General features: G+C 43.2%; 1 protein-coding gene across 4 annotated transcripts in view; it reads right to left on the reverse strand.

The window, feature by feature from the left end:
• The window catches only part of LOC112068854 (calsequestrin-1), a 31,325-nt gene extending 14,145 nt beyond the window's left edge, over positions 1-17,180 (reverse strand). For 2 of the 4 annotated variants that reach the window (XM_024136073.2, XM_070438319.1), the window contains exon 1: positions 16,560-16,622. In XM_024136073.2, coding sequence (XP_023991841.1) covers positions 16,560-16,589 — 30 coding nt within the window. In that variant the 5' untranslated portion in view covers positions 16,590-16,622. Of the gene's footprint in view, positions 1-16,559; positions 16,623-16,642 lie in introns of those variants that run through there. The other 2 variants (XM_024136072.2, XM_024136071.2) reach the window with 2 other exon arrangements.
• Between the last annotated feature and the right edge of the window lie 470 nt (positions 17,181-17,650).

A 17,650-nucleotide genomic window follows, 5' to 3' on the forward strand; every position in this document is an offset into this window, starting at 1 on the left:
GTTGTTCGATGAGTCACCACACATCTGTGTGTGCGTCACCTATGAGCCACTCACGGGGATAGTCTGTATGATGACGCTGTTACAATGTTGTTGTTATTTATCGACTGCGCCAGTATATAGAGTGAGAAAGGAGAGTGAGAAAGGAGTGTGTGTGTGTTGGGAGGGGGGGGTTGTAGGTTGTGTGTGGTAATGGCTGCATGTGCATCCTTCCCTGTTTCTATGACTACCGTTGCAACGTTTCGCAGCTTTATTCAAACACAAACCATCCTCATCATTCAAACGCAGAACCATTTCCACAGCTTTAATAACATCCGATGATTTTACCAAGATGTAGAATCTCCCGTTCGGTCACCATGTCTGTTTTCTCACTCCATCTCAGCCTGCCATATGTCAGAGCTTCTCTACTCAGCCTCGGTTCAACTTCACACCCCAAATATCCCAAAGGCTTTTCACAATTCAATCTTTGTACCCTGAGACGCAAAGAAACTCAGAGTGCTCTTCTCCCCATTTCCAGACCAGGAAACAAACTTTTCAAACACATAACAAAAGTGATGTGTGTACAGAATGTATCACAGCACCAGCAGGAACCGACACTAGCAGGGGAGATGGTGGATTTCTCATGACACTGTGAGGGCGAAAGACCCTCTCTTTCTGATCCTGTGTGTGTGTGTGGGGGGGGGGGGGTATATACTAAAAAGATGGCCTGTAGCCTTCCAGTTCTATTGCATCCGCTTCCAGCTATAGTGTCAATAATTAGGATGGTAATGTAGCAACACCAGTGTGTGTGTGTGTGTGGTGTGTGTGTGTGTGTGTGTGTGTGTGTGTGTGTGTGTGTTGTGTGTGTGGTGTGTGTGTGTGTGTGTGTGTGTGTGTGTGTGTGTGTGTGTGTGTGTGTGTGTGTGTGTGTGTGTGTGTGTGCCTGTGTTTGTGTGTGACAATGTAGCTTTAACACACCAGGACATCCCTACAGCCTACACCGACATATTACAACAACACTGAGCAGGGTGGGCATTACAGAGTTAAACAACAGATGTGTACACGTTGCTACAGTCGCATACTGTAGGTGTGGCTAAAATAAATGCCCTAAAATAGACATATATGTCATAAAAAAGCTGTCCGGGTATGAAATATGTGATTTCTGAAACTTTTATTTCTGGTCAAAAGTGTTGCCCCTGTTCTTTGTAGTAGGGAGTGGGTCTTGATGATTGTAGCGGTCTTGGCCTAATTTAGCCAATTTTTTTATTAGTCCTATCTCATTCCACTGTGGAATTCAAACGAATTGAAAGTTACAAATGCACCTTTAATAGCCTATCACATCAGTTTTGCATGATATTGAATGTCCATTCCAAGTCATATCGGACTTCACACCAGCACATACTACAGTATCTCCTGGTAAATAGCTGAGGAGTGCGGATCGGACTCTGGAGGAGTGTGAAGGAGTTAAGCAGGTCTGTCTGTCACCGACTGTGAGTGAATCATGCTCCCTACACAGCATGAGCTCAATTGCAAATATGTCACACAAGAAACCAGCCAATGTTCTCATCGCATCACACATCACTCTGCGGGCGTCAGCTGCTGTTTAGCCAAGCAGGATAAATCAATCGGAGAGAACAGTGAGGCTTTGTGGCAAAGCGTTATCAGAAACGGTCTATTCTCCTGGAGTACATCATTCTGGCTGTTTTACCTGGATGTCAGAAGTCCAATAATGCACAGAACTGGGTTCAACTTGACTACTTATAGATAGGACCATGAGTTTTTCCAGACCACATGACTTGAACTGGCAAAACTCCAGGACCTACAACACTAAGAACTACAGCTCATTTATTTACCAACCTGTACTGTGTATTGTGTATTGTATATTGTGTACTGTATATTGTGTATCACTCCAAACGTGCTCAACACAGGAGGTTGGTGGCACCTTAATTGGGGAGGATGGGCTCGTGGTAATGACTGGAGTGGAGTAGGCGGAATGCTGTCAAATACATCAACACACAGGGTTCCCATGTGTTGGATGTCATTCCATTCACTTCGTTCCAGCCGTTATCATGAGCCGTCCTCCTCTCAGCAGCCTCCACTGGTGCTCGAGATAGTTGGCATATTAAGCCCAAGACGTTATCACATGATACGCCAAAGAACAGGTGTTTATAATGTGTATACTCCAAAGTAACCATGACACCAACAAGTGACAACCCTTACAGCCTTTCCTACTTTGGCTCTCTCTCTAGTTCTAGCTCGAGGGGATGAAACAGGGAATGTAAACCGTGTGCTCGACAAAATTCAAAAATTTGAGTTTTAAACTTTAACCAGGCACTTTTTTTGCGCGTTTGCCTTTTCGTGTGTGTGCGTGCGTGCAGAGATGGGCAAAATATAAATAAACATGTATCTTGTTAGAAATACAAGATACTCTAAAGACTAGTGTATCAAACTAAAATACAAATTACATCAAATTACAGTTATGTTGAGGTATCAGAAATACTGCCCCTCTCTGCGTGCGTGTTTGCACCGCTTTCCCTGACATTACCTCTCCTATGAATAAGATATAACAATACATTCCAACATTCAGGAGGCCTACGGAGAGAGCGGAGGGTCATCTATTAATCATTAGGCACAACATGAAGTACAGGCTATTATAACACAACAGAAACGTTGTGTGTGTGTGTCTGTGCATGTGTGTGTGTCCTCTAGAGTCTAGTCCTTACAGTACAAACGCAATGGAACAACAGTGTGTCACGTTGCCTGTCACTTGTGACTAAATCTGGGAACCACAACCTCAAGGAACCTGCACTGAGGTCAAATTCACCTCATGGAAGCGCAACAATGAAAATGTATTCCCTTTGAGACATTAAAGACATCGTAGGCTCTGAATGTACAACATTCTTCTGAATTCCACCTCAGACTATACATATGCTATTCAGACAGCAGATGATATTCACCCCGATATTCACGGAATGGTCCTAAAATAAAAACATATTTTAAAAAAAGAAAAAAAGAAGCTATTCCAGAGAAGACCGTAGAAATCAACTCAAGCTCAGCAACCTAGTCGCCACCATCAACTGCACCATGTGTTAGTGGAGATGGCATGGTAGGTAGGTTAAATGTAGCTCCACACAGACAGAGAGAGAGCAGCTGGACGACCGGTTCTCTGGCTTCATCAGGGACTTTCTTGGCAAGGCTTTGGAGACTTGCTGACAAGTATAGTACTGAACCCCCATAGCTGTCTGCTACAGCCAACGCTGCAGAATTTGTGTGTATGTGTGTCCAGAATCTGGGGATAGGAGTCTGATTATCTGCTAGGTTGCAAAACTGGGGTGTGGGGCTTCCCGAGTGGCGCACCAGTCTAAGTCACTCCATCGCAGAGCTTGATGCATCACTACAGACCCGGGTTCGAATCCAGCGTACACGTTACAACCGGCCATGACCAGGAGTCCCGTAGGGCGGCGCACAATTGGCCCAGCGTCGTCCAGGTTAGGGGAGGGTTTGGCCAGGGGGGGCTTTACTTGGCCCATCATGCTCTAGCGACTCCCTGTGGCGGGCTGGGCGTCTGCAGGCTGACTTCGGTCGTCAGTTGAAAGGTGTTTCATCCAAACACATTGGTGCGGCTGGCTTCCAGGGAAACAACTACTTCAAGGTCTCCGAGCAAATGGCATCAATGATTGAATGCTGCTACTAGCATACACCGCTAACTAGCTAGCCATTTCACATCAGTTACATAAGTATAATGATTAAGTAGTACCTTTATATAGAGGGCCATTTGAGATGCATCCATAGTGTCTTTATTGGTTGGTTGGTGTGAGGATAGTGCAAGGGTTACGTAAACACAGTAATGATGATTATGACTGATAGTAACTCCAGGTAGACTTGCTGTCATCATGTTGTCATCTAATGGGGACCTCAATAAAGAAAGACGACATTGCATGAACACACACATCTTTCTATGACTGATAGTACACATAAAAAAGGGTTCCAAAAGGGTTCTTCGGCTGTCCCATTTTGGTTTCAGGTAGAACCATTTTGGGTTCCATATAGAACCCTCTGTGGAAAGGGTTCTACATGGAATCCAAAAGGTTTCTACCTGGAACCAAAAGGGTTCTACCTGGATCAAAAAAGGGTTATTCAAAGACTTCTCCTATCGGGACATTCGAAGAACCCTTTTAGGTTCTAGATAGTGTGTAACCTCCTATGCTGTGTAACCTATTTAGGTCACACTTTACTTGAGTAGTACCCTATAGATCACAGGTGTCAAACTCATTCCAAGGAGGGCCGAGTGTCTGCGAGTTTTCGCACCTCCGTTGTTCTTGATTGATGAATTAAACTAGCTAATTAGTAAGGAACTCCCCACACCTTGTTGTCTAGGGCTTAATTGAAAGGAGAAACCAAAAACCTGCAGGCACTCGGCCCTCCATGGAATGAGGTCTACATGCCCACACTATGAACACAAACTGCATATCTGTTTATATGTAACCGCTTAGAAGGGTTACATTTAGGGTTAGGTTTAGTGTTAGAATAAACACAGTAAACTTTCTATGGCTGATAGTAACATAGCTATGCCATGAAATTCACTCCATTACTTGCTTACCGACTCCCAGCGTACACGTTACTGAATAACGCCTCACCAAGGGGAAGTAACAGGGACCTTTTTAATTTTTTTTACTGGTGACGTTGCGTCCAAATGCCACTGCTGAAGCAACCGGGGATGCCTCAGCCGGCTCGTCAGGCTCCCGCGCCTCAGCCGGCTCTACATGTTCCCGTGCCTCAGCAGAAGCGACCGGCCCGCTCCTGGTCCTTGGGACCGTCCCTCTGATCGGCGTCGTTCGGTGACTGGGGCCGCGCATCAGGGAGGGGGTACAATTACGTTTACACCCTCTCCGGCGCTCAATGCCGCCAGTTGTCTTATAATTACGCACACCTGCCACCATCGTTACGCACACCTGCCACCATCGTTACACGCACCTGCGCCTCATGACACTCACGTGGACTCTATCACCTTCCTGATTACCTCCCCTATATATGTTACTCCCATTGGTTCTTTCCTCAGGCGTTATTGATTCTGATTCTGTTTCATGTCTGTACACTATTCGTGTTTTGTTCCATGTTTTATTTATTATTACATTTTCACTGCCTGTACTTGCTTCCCGACTCCCAGCGTACACGTTACAGAATAACGCCTCACCAAGGGGAAGCAACAGGGATCTTTTTTTTTTACCGGTGACCTCGGGTCCAAGCAACCGGGGATGCCTCAGCCCACTCGTCAGGCTCCCGCGTCTCAGCCAGCTCGTCAGGCTCCCGCGTCTCAGCCGGCTCGTCAGGCTCCCGTGCCTCAGATGGCTCTGTCACTCCCCTTGGTTCTTTCCTCAGGAGTTATTGTTTCTGTTTCATGTCTGTACGCTATTCGTGTTTCGTTCCATGTTTGACTTATTATTACATTTTCACTCCCTGCACTTGCTTCTCGACTCCCAGCGTACACGTTACACATGCTCGCGTACAAAAACACAGGGAGGAACTATAGTTCTAGAAGTTCTAAAATGATCATGCTAAATAACAAGATATTAATAAAGTTGTTGTTGTCCGGTCACATGTTTGCACATGGGATGAAGCAAAAACAACCACACATACACATACATACACACACATAAATAAATACAATGCATTCGGAAAGTATTTAGACTTTTTCTACATTTTGTTACGTTACAGCTTAATTCTAAAATAGATTCAATTGCCCCCCCCCCCCCCCCCCCCTCAATCTACACACAATACCCAATAATTACAAAGCAAAAACAGGTTTTTAGAAATGTTTTCAAATATCACGTTTACATAAGTTTCCAGACCCTTTACTCAGTACTTGGTAGACGAACCTTTGGCAGCGACCTTCAGCCTCGAGTCGTCTTGGGTATGATGCTACAAGCTTGGCACACCTGTATTTGCGGAGTTTCTCCCTCTCTTCTCTGCAGATCCTCTCAACCTCTGTCAGGTGGGTGGGGAGCGTCGCTGCACAGCTATTTTCAAGTCTCTCCAGAGATGCTAAATTGGGTTCAAGTCCGGGCTCTGGCTAGGCCACTCAAGGACATCCACTCTTACGTTGTCTTGGCTGTGTGCTTAGGGTCATTGTCCTGATGGAAGGTGAACCTTCACCCAAGTCTGAGGTCCTCTGTACTTTCCTCCGTTCATCTTTCCCTCGATCCTGACTAGTCTCCCAGTCCCTGCCACTGAAAAACATCCCACAGCATGATGCTGCCACCACTATGCTTCACCATAGGGGTGGTGCCAGGATTCCTCCTGACGTAAAGCTTGGCATTCAGGCCAAAGAGTTCAATCTTGGTGTCATAAGACCAGAGAATCTTGTTTCTCAAGGTCTGAGAGTCCTTTAGGTGCCTTTTGGCAAACTCCAAGCGGGCTGTCATGTGACACTTACTAAGGAGTGGCTTCCGTCTGGCCACTCTACCATAAAGGCCTGATTGGTGAAGTGCCGCAGAGATCGTTGACCTTCTGGAAGGTTCTCCCATCTCCACAGAAGAATGCTGGAGCTCTGTCAGAGTGACCATTGGGTTATTGGTCACCTCCCTGACCAAGGCCCTTCTCCCCGATTGCTCGGTTTGGCCAGGCGGCCAGCTCTAGGAAGAGTCTTGGTGGTTCCAAACTTCTTTCATTTAAGAATGATGGAGGCCACTGTGTTCTTGGGGACTTTCAATGCTACAGACATTTTTTGGTACTCTTCCCCAGATCTGTGCCTCGACACAATCCTGTTTCGGCGCTCTACCGACAGTTCCTTCAACCTCATGGCTTGGTGTTTGCTCTGACATGCACTGTCAACTGTGGGACCTTATATATACAGGTGTATGCCTTTCCAAATCATATCCAATCAATTGAATTGACCATAAATCAATTTCGAGTCTCATAGTAAAGGGTCTGAATATTTATGTAAATAAGGTATTTCTGTTTTACATTTTTAATACAGTACCAGTCAAARGTTTGGACACACCTACTCATTCAAAGGTTTTTCTTTATGTTTACTATATACCACATTGTAGAATAATAGTGAAGACATCAAAACTATCAAATAACACATATGGAATCATGTAGTAACCAAAAAAGTGTTTAACAAATCAAAATATATTTTAGATTTGAGATTCTTCAAAGTAGCCACTCTTTGCCTTGATGACAGCTTTGCACACTCTTGGCATTCTCTCAACCAGCTTCATGAGGTAGTCACCTGGAATGCATTTCAATTAACAGGTGCGCCGTGTTAAAAGTTAATTTGTGGAATTTCTTTCCTTCTTAATGCATTTGAGCCAATCAGTTGCATTGTGACAAGGTAGGTGTGGTATACAGAAGATAGTTCTATTTTGTAAAAGACCAAGTCCATATTATGGCAAGAACAGCTCAAGTAAGCAAAGAGAAATGACATCCAATCATTACTTTAAGACATGAAGGTCAGTCAATGCGGAAAATTTTAAGAACTTTGAAAGTTTCTTCAAGTGTAGTCGCAAAAAACTTTCAGTGCTCTGATGAAACTGCCTTTCATGAGGACCGCCACGGGAAAGGAAGACCCAGAGTTTCCTTTGCTGCAGAGAACAAGTTCATTAGAGTTACCAGTCTCAGAAATTGCAAAGATTCACAGAATTCAAGTAACAGACACATCTCAACATTTACTGTTCAGAGTAGACTGCGTGAATCAGGCCTTCATGGTCGAATTGCTGCAAAGAAACCACTACTAAAGGACATAAAAACGAAGAGATTTGCTTGGGCTAAGAAACACATGCAATGGAAATTAGACCGGTGGAAATCTGTCCTTTGGTCTGAGTCCAAATGAGTCCAAATTTGAGATTTTTGCTTCTAACCGCCGTGTCTTTGTGAGAAGGAGAGTAGGTGAACGGATGATCTCCGCATGTGTGGTTCCCACTTTGAAGCATGGAGGAGGAGGTGTGATGGTGTGGGGGTGTTTTACTGGTGATACTGTCAGTGATCTATTTGGAATTCAAGGCACACTTAACCAGCATGGCTACCACAGCATCCTGCAGCGATACACCATCCCATCTGGTTTGCGCTTAGTGGGACTATCATTTGTTTTTCAACAAGACAATGATCCAACACACCTCCAGGGTGTGCAAGGGCTATTTGACCAAGAAGGAGAGTGATGGAGTGCTGCATCAGATGACCTGGCCTCCACAATCCCCCGACCTCAACCTAATTGAGATACTTTGGGATGAGTTGGACCGCAGAGTGAAGGAAAAGCAGCAAACAAGTACTCAGCATATGTGGGAACTCCTTCAAGACTGTTGGAAAAGCATTCCAGGTGAAGCTGGTTGTGAAAATGACAAGAGTGTGCAAAGCTGTCATCAAGGCAAAGGGTGGCTACTTTGAAGAATCTAAAATATATTTTGATTTGTTTAACACTTTTTAGGTTACTACATGATTCCATATGTGTTATTTCATAGTTTGGAAGTATTCACTGTTCTTCTACAATGTAGAAAATAGTCAAAATAAAGAAAAACCATTGAATGAGTAGGTGTGTCCAAACTTTTGACTGGTACTGTACATTTGCAAAAATTTCTACAATCCTGTTTTCGCTTTGTCATTATGAGGTATTGTGTTGTCTGTTACTCGGAAGCGGTGGATGGTGTGCATGCCTCCTGAGTTGGACTAGAAGCCCACTCCGAATACCTCTTCTCCGCCGGCGGTGTTTTGGAGCAGCCTCTGGAATAAGTTAAATTGCCCTGGGGGGTACGAACAAAGGATACAATTCGGGAAAGTCGTATTCCTGGTTTTAATGCTGGTGAGTTACCGCCGCTCTGATATCCCCCCCAAAAATCYGGCTGTATGTAATAACACAAAAAAATGTCTGGGCTAACAATGTAAGAAATAACACACACAAAAACAAAATACTGCAAAGTTGCTTAGGCGCTAGAAGCAGAGCTGCCATATCTGTCGGTGGCATCTTACTCAAAAGTATGGAGCATACAGTCAGGAAGTAGAGAGCTATAAGGAAGAGCAGGACCATGGAACTGTGTTCAAATTAAATGATCACAATTTAGAGTAATGGATTGAATAGAATAAATCAATCGCAAACTATGAAGCCCAAGACGCACCGTTTATTGACCTTCACAATATCCMAACTTAACCATAGGATACTTTATCCTTTGTAACACTGTAATCATCCCCAAATGTTGTACTCAACCACTTCTAAAACCTTTTCAATTTGTTAGTTAGTAGCTTTGGGCTTGCATCACATCACTACTCTCATGAGAACTGGCAGTAATACAAGTATTGTTGTTGGTGTTGCTGCCTAATGAGCAGTGATGATGTTATTTCGCATCAGCAGCATGGTGCCAGAAGAGTGACACGGTTGCCATGACGATGGTCTGAACGTTCAGCTCAATACTACAGAGAATGTCTATTCCACATGGTCCTGTAGAAGATGCAGCTAGTCATGTAAGAAAGATGTAGAGGAACTAGCTAATGTAGTATTATCCACAGGTAGCTCCAGAGGTGGCCAATAAATCTCAGCCATTGAGGGACACAGTGTGTAACGGTTTTTGAACTGAAATAAATGCAAAAGGCTTTGAAAATAAAAGAGCTCGCAGTATGCTCACTCAGTGCTCCAGTGACATTTCACAGAGATACGTTTGTTTTTGAGAGAAATCTTCAAAAAAAAAAGAACAGGAATCTTGTATTAATATGAAAAGCTTATACTAAAATATGTCATGACTCAAAATCAATATCTATCCTACCTCTATGTTGTTTTTATGTCCTGTACATGCGAAAAGAAAGATGATGTGTTCAACGGGAAAGTGAGACTGTCAGGTAGCCATTATTCTCGCACAGCGTCCAGCCTGGACGACACAATGCTTTATGATTTTTGTACCACTGTTTTTCTCTGGCCTCCATTGATTTAGTCACCCTCATTCTGTCCATCCTACAAGGGTAAAAACCAATAACCTTTGAACAGATTGTGATAGACACATGAGGGTTGAACCATTGGTTTTCTTGGGGGATTATCGACACAATTAACATAGTATTTTACCTGTTGGTCATAATATGATTTAAGGCTGCTGCCCCATATCCCATTTCATGTCCGGCTAGCTCCATACCTATCCCAAATAAGAGAACAAACTACACCCCACTTTGACCTATGAAAACGTATCATTTGGACTCACCACTGATAGATGCATCTATTTTTCACTATTTCCCTGTTCAAAGCCAGTGATCCATAAAAGCTTAACTGCTTGCTGCCCCCCTTCAAAGACATAGAGAGGATTCAGCATACTTTTAATGCAATCCTGTGGGACTTTGTGTTTACGCAGTAGATGCTGCAACAATGAAATGCCCAGCCAGCCAGGCAGACATAGATATATTTTCATAAAATGTTACACACAGTCAAGTACAGCAATGCTACACACCCTCTAGATGTGACTCATACCCAAAATCTACACAGAATCCACCGTCCACCGTGTACTAATGCTAGCTTAGCTAGCATGTAAATAAAAAATATAATATATGTTTTATTGTCACATACACCTGATAGGTGCAGTGAAATGTGCTGTTATACAGGGTCAGCCATAGAAGTACAGTGCCCCTGGAGGAAATTAGGATTAAGTGCCTTGCTCAAGGGCCCATTGACAGATTTTTCATCTCAATTTCATTGTGCATGTTCATTTATACAGTAACTATTATTTAACATGGGATTCACCTGGGATTTGAACTGACAACCTCTTGGTTCATGGCATTCCCATCTTCCTGCTACACCACCATGTCTGTGTCAGTGACTGGATTTACCTGTATTGATACACTTTGCACTTTTAATTAAATCTCAGCTTGGTTAAAAGTACACTCAAGAAAAACTATTTTTATTTATCATAGTGATAAAGGAGTAACATTAAAAGAGAGTAATATGCCACACCAACATTAGAGCACTATACAGAAAACCCTAACATTTCTGAAATAAGTCAATTAAATCATTGATGAGAGAATAGTTAGATTAACTGATAACTGACACATACATGGTGGCACAGCAGGAAGATATGAATGCCGTGAACCAAGAGGTTATGAGTTTAAATCCCAGGTGAGAAAATGTAAGCAACTCCAGTGTACGTATATTTGAGATTGTGTTTTAGGTTATTATCCTCCTGCTGAAGGGGGAATTTGTCTCCCGGTGTCTGTTGGAAAGCAGGCTGAACCAGGTTGTCCTYGAGGATTWTGCCTGTACTTAGCTCTATTCCATTTATTTTTATAGACAAAAAAAACTCACTAGTCCTAGCCAATGACAAGCATACCCATAACATGATGCTGCCACCACCACGCTTGAAAATATGAAGAGTGGTACTCAGTAATGTATTGTGTTGGATTTGCCCAAACATAACGCTTTGTATTCAGGACATAAAGTTCATTTCTTTGACACATTCTTTTAATATAGTGCCTTATTACCAACAGGATGCATGTTTTGAAATTTTTGTATTATGTACAGGTTTCCTTCTTTTCACTCTGTAATTTAAGTTAGTATTGTGTAGTAACTACAATGTTGTTGAACGATCCTCCGTTATCACAGCCATTAAACTCTGTAACTGTTTTCAAGTCACCATTGGCTTCATGGTGAAATCCCTGAGTGGTTCCATTCCTCTCCGGCAAAAGAGTTAGGAAGGACGCCTATAGCTTTGTAGTGACTGGGTATATTGATACACCATCTAAAATGTAACTAATAACTTCACCATGCTCAAAGGGATATTCAATGTCTGCTTTTTTTTTACCCCTCTGCCAGTAAATTCACTGCTCAATTGAGGGACCTTACAGATAATTGTATGCGTGGGGTACAGTATTTTACCTTTATTTAACAAGGCAAGTTAGTTAAGAACAAATTCTTATTTTCAATGACAGCCAGGGGCAGAATGACAGATTTGTACCTTTCGGCTCGGGGATTTGATCTTGCAACCTTTCGGTTGCTAGTCTACCGCTCTAACCACTAGGCTACGCTGTTGCCCACCTCAGTGATGAGGTAGTCATTCAAAAATCATGTTAAGCACTATTATTGCRCACAGTGAGTTCATGCAACTTATTATGTGACTTGTTAAGCAAATATTTACTCATGAATTTATTTAGGCTTGCCATAACAGAGCGGTTGAATATTTATTGGCTCAAAACATTTCAGCTTTWAATKTTTTATTAATTTGTAAAAAATTCTAAAAACATAATTCCACTTTGACATTATGGGGCATTGTGTGTAGCTCAGCGACACAAAATCTAAATGTAATACATTTGGAATTCAGRCGGTAACACAACACAATGTGGAAAAGGTCAAGGGGTGTGAATACTTTCTGAAGGTACTATATGTCAAATATGTAAATTGAAAACGCTGCATGTTGAAAGAACTGTTTGGGTGTCCCTATCCTTGCCAACAAACATCTGTGAATGGATCAGTGGTTAAACCAATCAGGGCCTTGATAGGCTYGGCAACAGTAACAAGGGGTGGTCTGTAAAGATTTTTTTATATATTTTTTTACGTTTCTAAGGGACCATCAGGTGACATCTTAAAAACGTATTTAGGGACGTACCTGAAACAAGCTGGGAACAAGACAAAAACCTCCAGGGKACCACAACAGAATGTCCTATGTTTTAAATGACATTGGACACAGGAATGTTCTTGCAACATGCCCATGAAACCTGTCTAGAATATTAATATCTTATATTCTAAGAACATGGTAACCATGTTTTGTGTGTGTTTGGTGTGACGTTGATGGAATATTCTCCTATCCCTCAGAAAACAGGAACATTCTTGCAACATTCCCATGAAACGTGTCTAGAACATTAATATTAAATGTTCTGAGAACATGGTAACCATGTTCTGGGTTCCGGTTAACTTTGAGAAAATGGTCTCTTGGAAACAGTCCTAGCACATCACTGGAACATTCCTATGAAAACGTAAGGTAATAACCTAATGCGACTCTTAAGAGAACGTTCCTTAAAGTTGTGAGAACGTTTGTTGTTAGTTGTTGTCTGTTGATTGAGCCTAGTACAGTACAACAATGGCAGCTAGCATGAGTCTCTGTTATTAGGTCTAGTGCAGTGATGCTAGCTTAGCTAGCATTAGTCACTGACTGACTCAAATGAATACAAATCTCCATAGTGACCAAACAGCTGCGATCTGGACCAAATTACAGTAGGCAACATGACATGGGACTTTCCTTGAGAACAAAGAACTCTCTCTATTTCTCTCTCCTCCTCTGTCTCTCTCTCTCTCTCTCTCTCTGCATATCTCATCTCCTCCTTGCAAATACACAAATCATTCAATCAGGATTGTTATTATTACACCTCATAAACACAAACTTCACCCGCGTGAACACTGATACTCTCCCACACCCAAAAAGTATCCTCATACACCCCTTAACGTCACATAAACCCAAAAACCAACACAGCTCCAAAATCAACGCCCAACCGCATATAGATATAGCATCTTTATCTCCATTATCTTGTTTTTGACCGAGAGAGAGATGATCTGACTCCAGTAATCTGACTCTTAGAGGGGTGACATTTCAGGTGTGATTGGCCGGGGAGACACTGGCTAGCGTTCTGACCTTTGACCTCTCAGAGAAGAAGATGCCGAGGAGGATTACTTTCTCGCCAGGCTAGGTGGGGTAGGGAAGTCGCAGGCAAGAAGATGGTAACCGGAGGTTGTTTTTGTGCTCTTGCTCAGGCTATCTGTCTTAAAGCGACGCAGCAGAGTTTTTGCATAATTTCAGCCTATAGTTTTGAAAATAGCACTCACAAGTTAAAAAATAAAATAAAATAATAATAATTAATTTTTTAATTCTGCAATTCGTTTGATATGTTACAAATTCCAATTTGTATAATACGTTATGAATTTCTACGTGCTTACGATTCCGTTCAATCTCTTTAACTGTCAGTGTTTCTGGTGCATCTGCATTTTAACTTTCTATCTCTCTCCCTCAACACTCATAACAATTACTGTATGGCACCAAAACCTCTAGATTACCATTTTATTCAATTGTTCACATAAGCACYGCTTTTGAATGCAGACACCACCACAACCTCAACAACGCTCAGTCTAAAGAAACAAGATAAATCTAGAAATTGTGGGACTACTCTAATTTGTATATGGCTGAATCGTTGTCATCCACACTTTTTATGGTTTGAGACATCCATGAGGAGACAGCAGCTCAGGAGCCTCATTACTACGGATAGAGTACATTGGATTACACACCTTGTGCTACTCATCTGTCCAATAGCATTACTGAACATTACAGGGTTGAAGTGAAATCATATGATATTTTCCATCTGTGAAATGCATCAGAGCAAGTCACACAACATAAACCGTCGTGCTGGACCAGTCCTCTGATYAGTATCTTGAGATATTGGGGTCTTTCCTGCAATTAAACCATTCACATATTTTTATATACTGGTGGATATTGAGTTTTGTACTCTTAACAATCCAATTACATCTGATTTTGTCAGGGTGCATCATTTAATAATTAATATATCCTGTTTGGTGGAAATGCTATTTTCAGTATGTATTTTAGACCCCTGAAAGCTTGTTTCTGATTGGCTAACGAACGCTCTACATTGACCAGTAGTCAGCAGTAAGACAGTGAGGGTCCAAAGGCTACTCAGCAGCAGATACTCACACACACACACGAGCGCGCACACACACACACACACACACACACACACACACACACACCACACACACACACACCACAACACACACACACACACACACACACCACACACACACACACACACACAACACAACACACACACACACACACACACCACACACACACACACACACACACCTACTCAACTCACTACATGGCTGCACATGGGCACACAGGGCTTGCAGTCAATCTATCGTATTCGAAGTGTGGTAGGTACATAAAGGATTGTGTAGCCCGTCTGCAGTCAAATAACCTAGTGCCTCATGGTTGGAATGTTATTCATATTTTTCATAATTTCATAATTAATAAACATAGATCTTTTTAAAACACTGAAATCCGGTCGTTTCTGTCAAACGGTTTTGTTATATTTCAGTCTTCTGTGATTTATATCAAGTGTAATATTGAGATGCAAACTAAAAATGTAATACAATTCAACTCTATATCTGACATGGTACAGGTGTCTTCTATTTTTAAGCTCATAGCCATATGTGTGAGCTGTATACTTTTGTCTCAAAGTAGATTTGTTTAAAAAAARAAGAAGAACCCTGATTTAGCCCACTGCGGTGAAAGGTTAAGATGTTCACCTGCGGCCTAGCGTTGTGTATTATGGTGCCGGGAGAGCATTGAAAGCACGGATAGAAGTTAGAGCTGTGACATATGTCTCTCTGTCTCTCCCCGGAAGGCTTTTCGCCTTCTTGGTAACTGCGCCATCCCTGTCCAGAGCTATTTACAGTTGTGACAGCTAGCGCTACTCTAGACCTGTAAGAAGACACTGTATGTGTCAAGCATCTCAAAGTATGAGTGCTGATATAGGATACATTTTCCCTTTTTGATCACAATGAATAAGATGACATGGATAGGGGGGGACCTGATCCTAGATCAGTACTCTTACTTCGATACTCTTGATACAAACAGCCCCAGGTCCCTCCTGTCCATGTAATCTTATTCATTGTGATCAAAAAGGGAAAATGTATCCTATATCAGCACTCATACTTTGAGACGCTTGATACATACAGAGCCAGACTTACCCTGATCTGCTGTGGGCGTGCAGTGCAGTGTGCAGAAGAACTGCAGGGCTAGATATCGGGTTGTTGTTATGATGTCATGGTCTAATTTTGATCCTCTTTGAATTCAGCAGTTTGATAGTTCATCCGCTACAACCCACATACCGTACCTGTATGCACGCACACATACCCATATACCCACAAGCCGCTTGGACACCCTCAAGCAGAACTAAATAGCCCAGAGAACCCCGAAGCAAAAACCTATGGATTTAGGACTCAGCTACGCAGACCAGACCAGACCAGCTTCAACTCTTGTTTTCCAACGACCAGTAACATGATGTGTCCAAGGCCCAACCATTTGGAGTGCTCCACATCCTGGTTCAGTCTAACTAACCAGGCTCCTAATATTCTTAGGAAAGACAGACTATATTTTCTATTAAGGTGCTTTTTTAGCATCTCTCAGCGTGTAGTGTTCTCCCCTGCCACCTTGTCTCTTTCTCTCTCTCCCTCATCCCCTCTTCCCTCCATTTCCCCTGGGTTGATGAGGCTGCTGGCTTCCTGGAACGTAMCTGCAGCGCAAATTATGCCATGTCTCTCTCCCTCATTGTTGCCCCTCCCTCCATTCTCTCATCCCTCAGTTTCCCTCTATCCACTCTCCCCCTCTTTCTCATCATCCTTTTGCCCCACATCAGGGGTCATGTTATCTAGCCTCAGGTACCTTCTCCTCCATCTCCCTCATAAGTCCTCCCTCAACCCTTCATCCCCTTTTTCCCCCTTATCCCTCAGTTTCGTCATGCTGTCCCAACACCCGCGTCCAGGGTCAACTCCTCCATCTCACTCATCCTTACTCCCTCTTCCCCTCCATTCCTCCATCCATTCCCTCCAAAGAACCCACCTCCAGGGCGAGCTCCTCCATCWCACTCATCCTTACTCCCTCTTCCCCTCCATTCCTCCATCCATTCCCTCCAAAGAACCCACCTCCAGGGCGAGCTCCTCCATCTCGAATGCTTTCTGGGCGTTTTTGTTGTTCTCCACATGTGCATGGTAGTAGATCACCATGACATCGTACTTCTTCATCACAGACTTGTAGTTCTTAGCGTTGAGATCATGGACGCGGTCTTTGCCATCATACTCGGGGATCTCCAGACCCTTCTCTCCCCAGGACATGTTCCCCAAAGAGAGCAGGGCCCCCAGAAACACCCAACCCCACTTCATTGTTCCAGGTTATTGTTGGTTCCCCCCACTCAGGTCTCCCACGACTTGGACGTCAATTACTGAATTGTTTAATGTTGCGGAATTTTTTTTATTTTTGCGTTGTTCCTAAAATAAAAAATAAAAAAAACGCCACTTAGGAACAAGGTCCACTTCGTTTCGACGCCGGCCAGAGAAGAGCAGGTCGGAGAGTTGAACCCCCCCTTTTACACGCGGGCTCAAACACTACCGTCCAAGGGGGTGAGTGAGGGGTGGGGTTCCAACGACAAGGGCGAGTTGGAGGGAGAGAGAAGCAGGCTGCAACCCGGGGAGAGTGGGCAACCAAAAAGTAGGAGAGCAAGTGGGAGGGGATGGGGGGGCTTGATGACGATGGGTTTGGGGGGGGTTAGAAAATAGCAAATGGATGGAAACGTGGGAGGGGCTATCTTTGGATCACATGGCCACCTGTTGGATGAGAGAGAGAGAGAGAGAGAGAGAGAGAGAGAGAGAGAGAAGAGAGAGAGAGAGAGAGAGAGAGAGAGAGAGAGAGAGAGAGAGAGAGGAGGAGATTCCATTCCCATATTAAGTTTGTAGAGGACCCTGACCACGGCTAAAAATCTGACACAAACGGTGGGAGCAAGATGGCCGCCATGGAATCCTGAGGGTCGATGAGTGTGGTTGATGGAGGTGTACTGTAGCTTGCAAGTTCAAAAAGAAGAGAGAGAGACAGAAAGAGAGCGAGACAGAGAGAGAGAGAGAAGGCATATTGAGAATGTCATAGATTCTATGGCACAA

Source organism: Salvelinus sp. IW2-2015, unplaced genomic scaffold, assembly GCF_002910315.2.
Source record: "Salvelinus sp. IW2-2015 unplaced genomic scaffold, ASM291031v2 Un_scaffold775, whole genome shotgun sequence".
NCBI classification, from domain to species: domain Eukaryota; kingdom Metazoa; phylum Chordata; class Actinopteri; order Salmoniformes; family Salmonidae; genus Salvelinus; species Salvelinus sp. IW2-2015.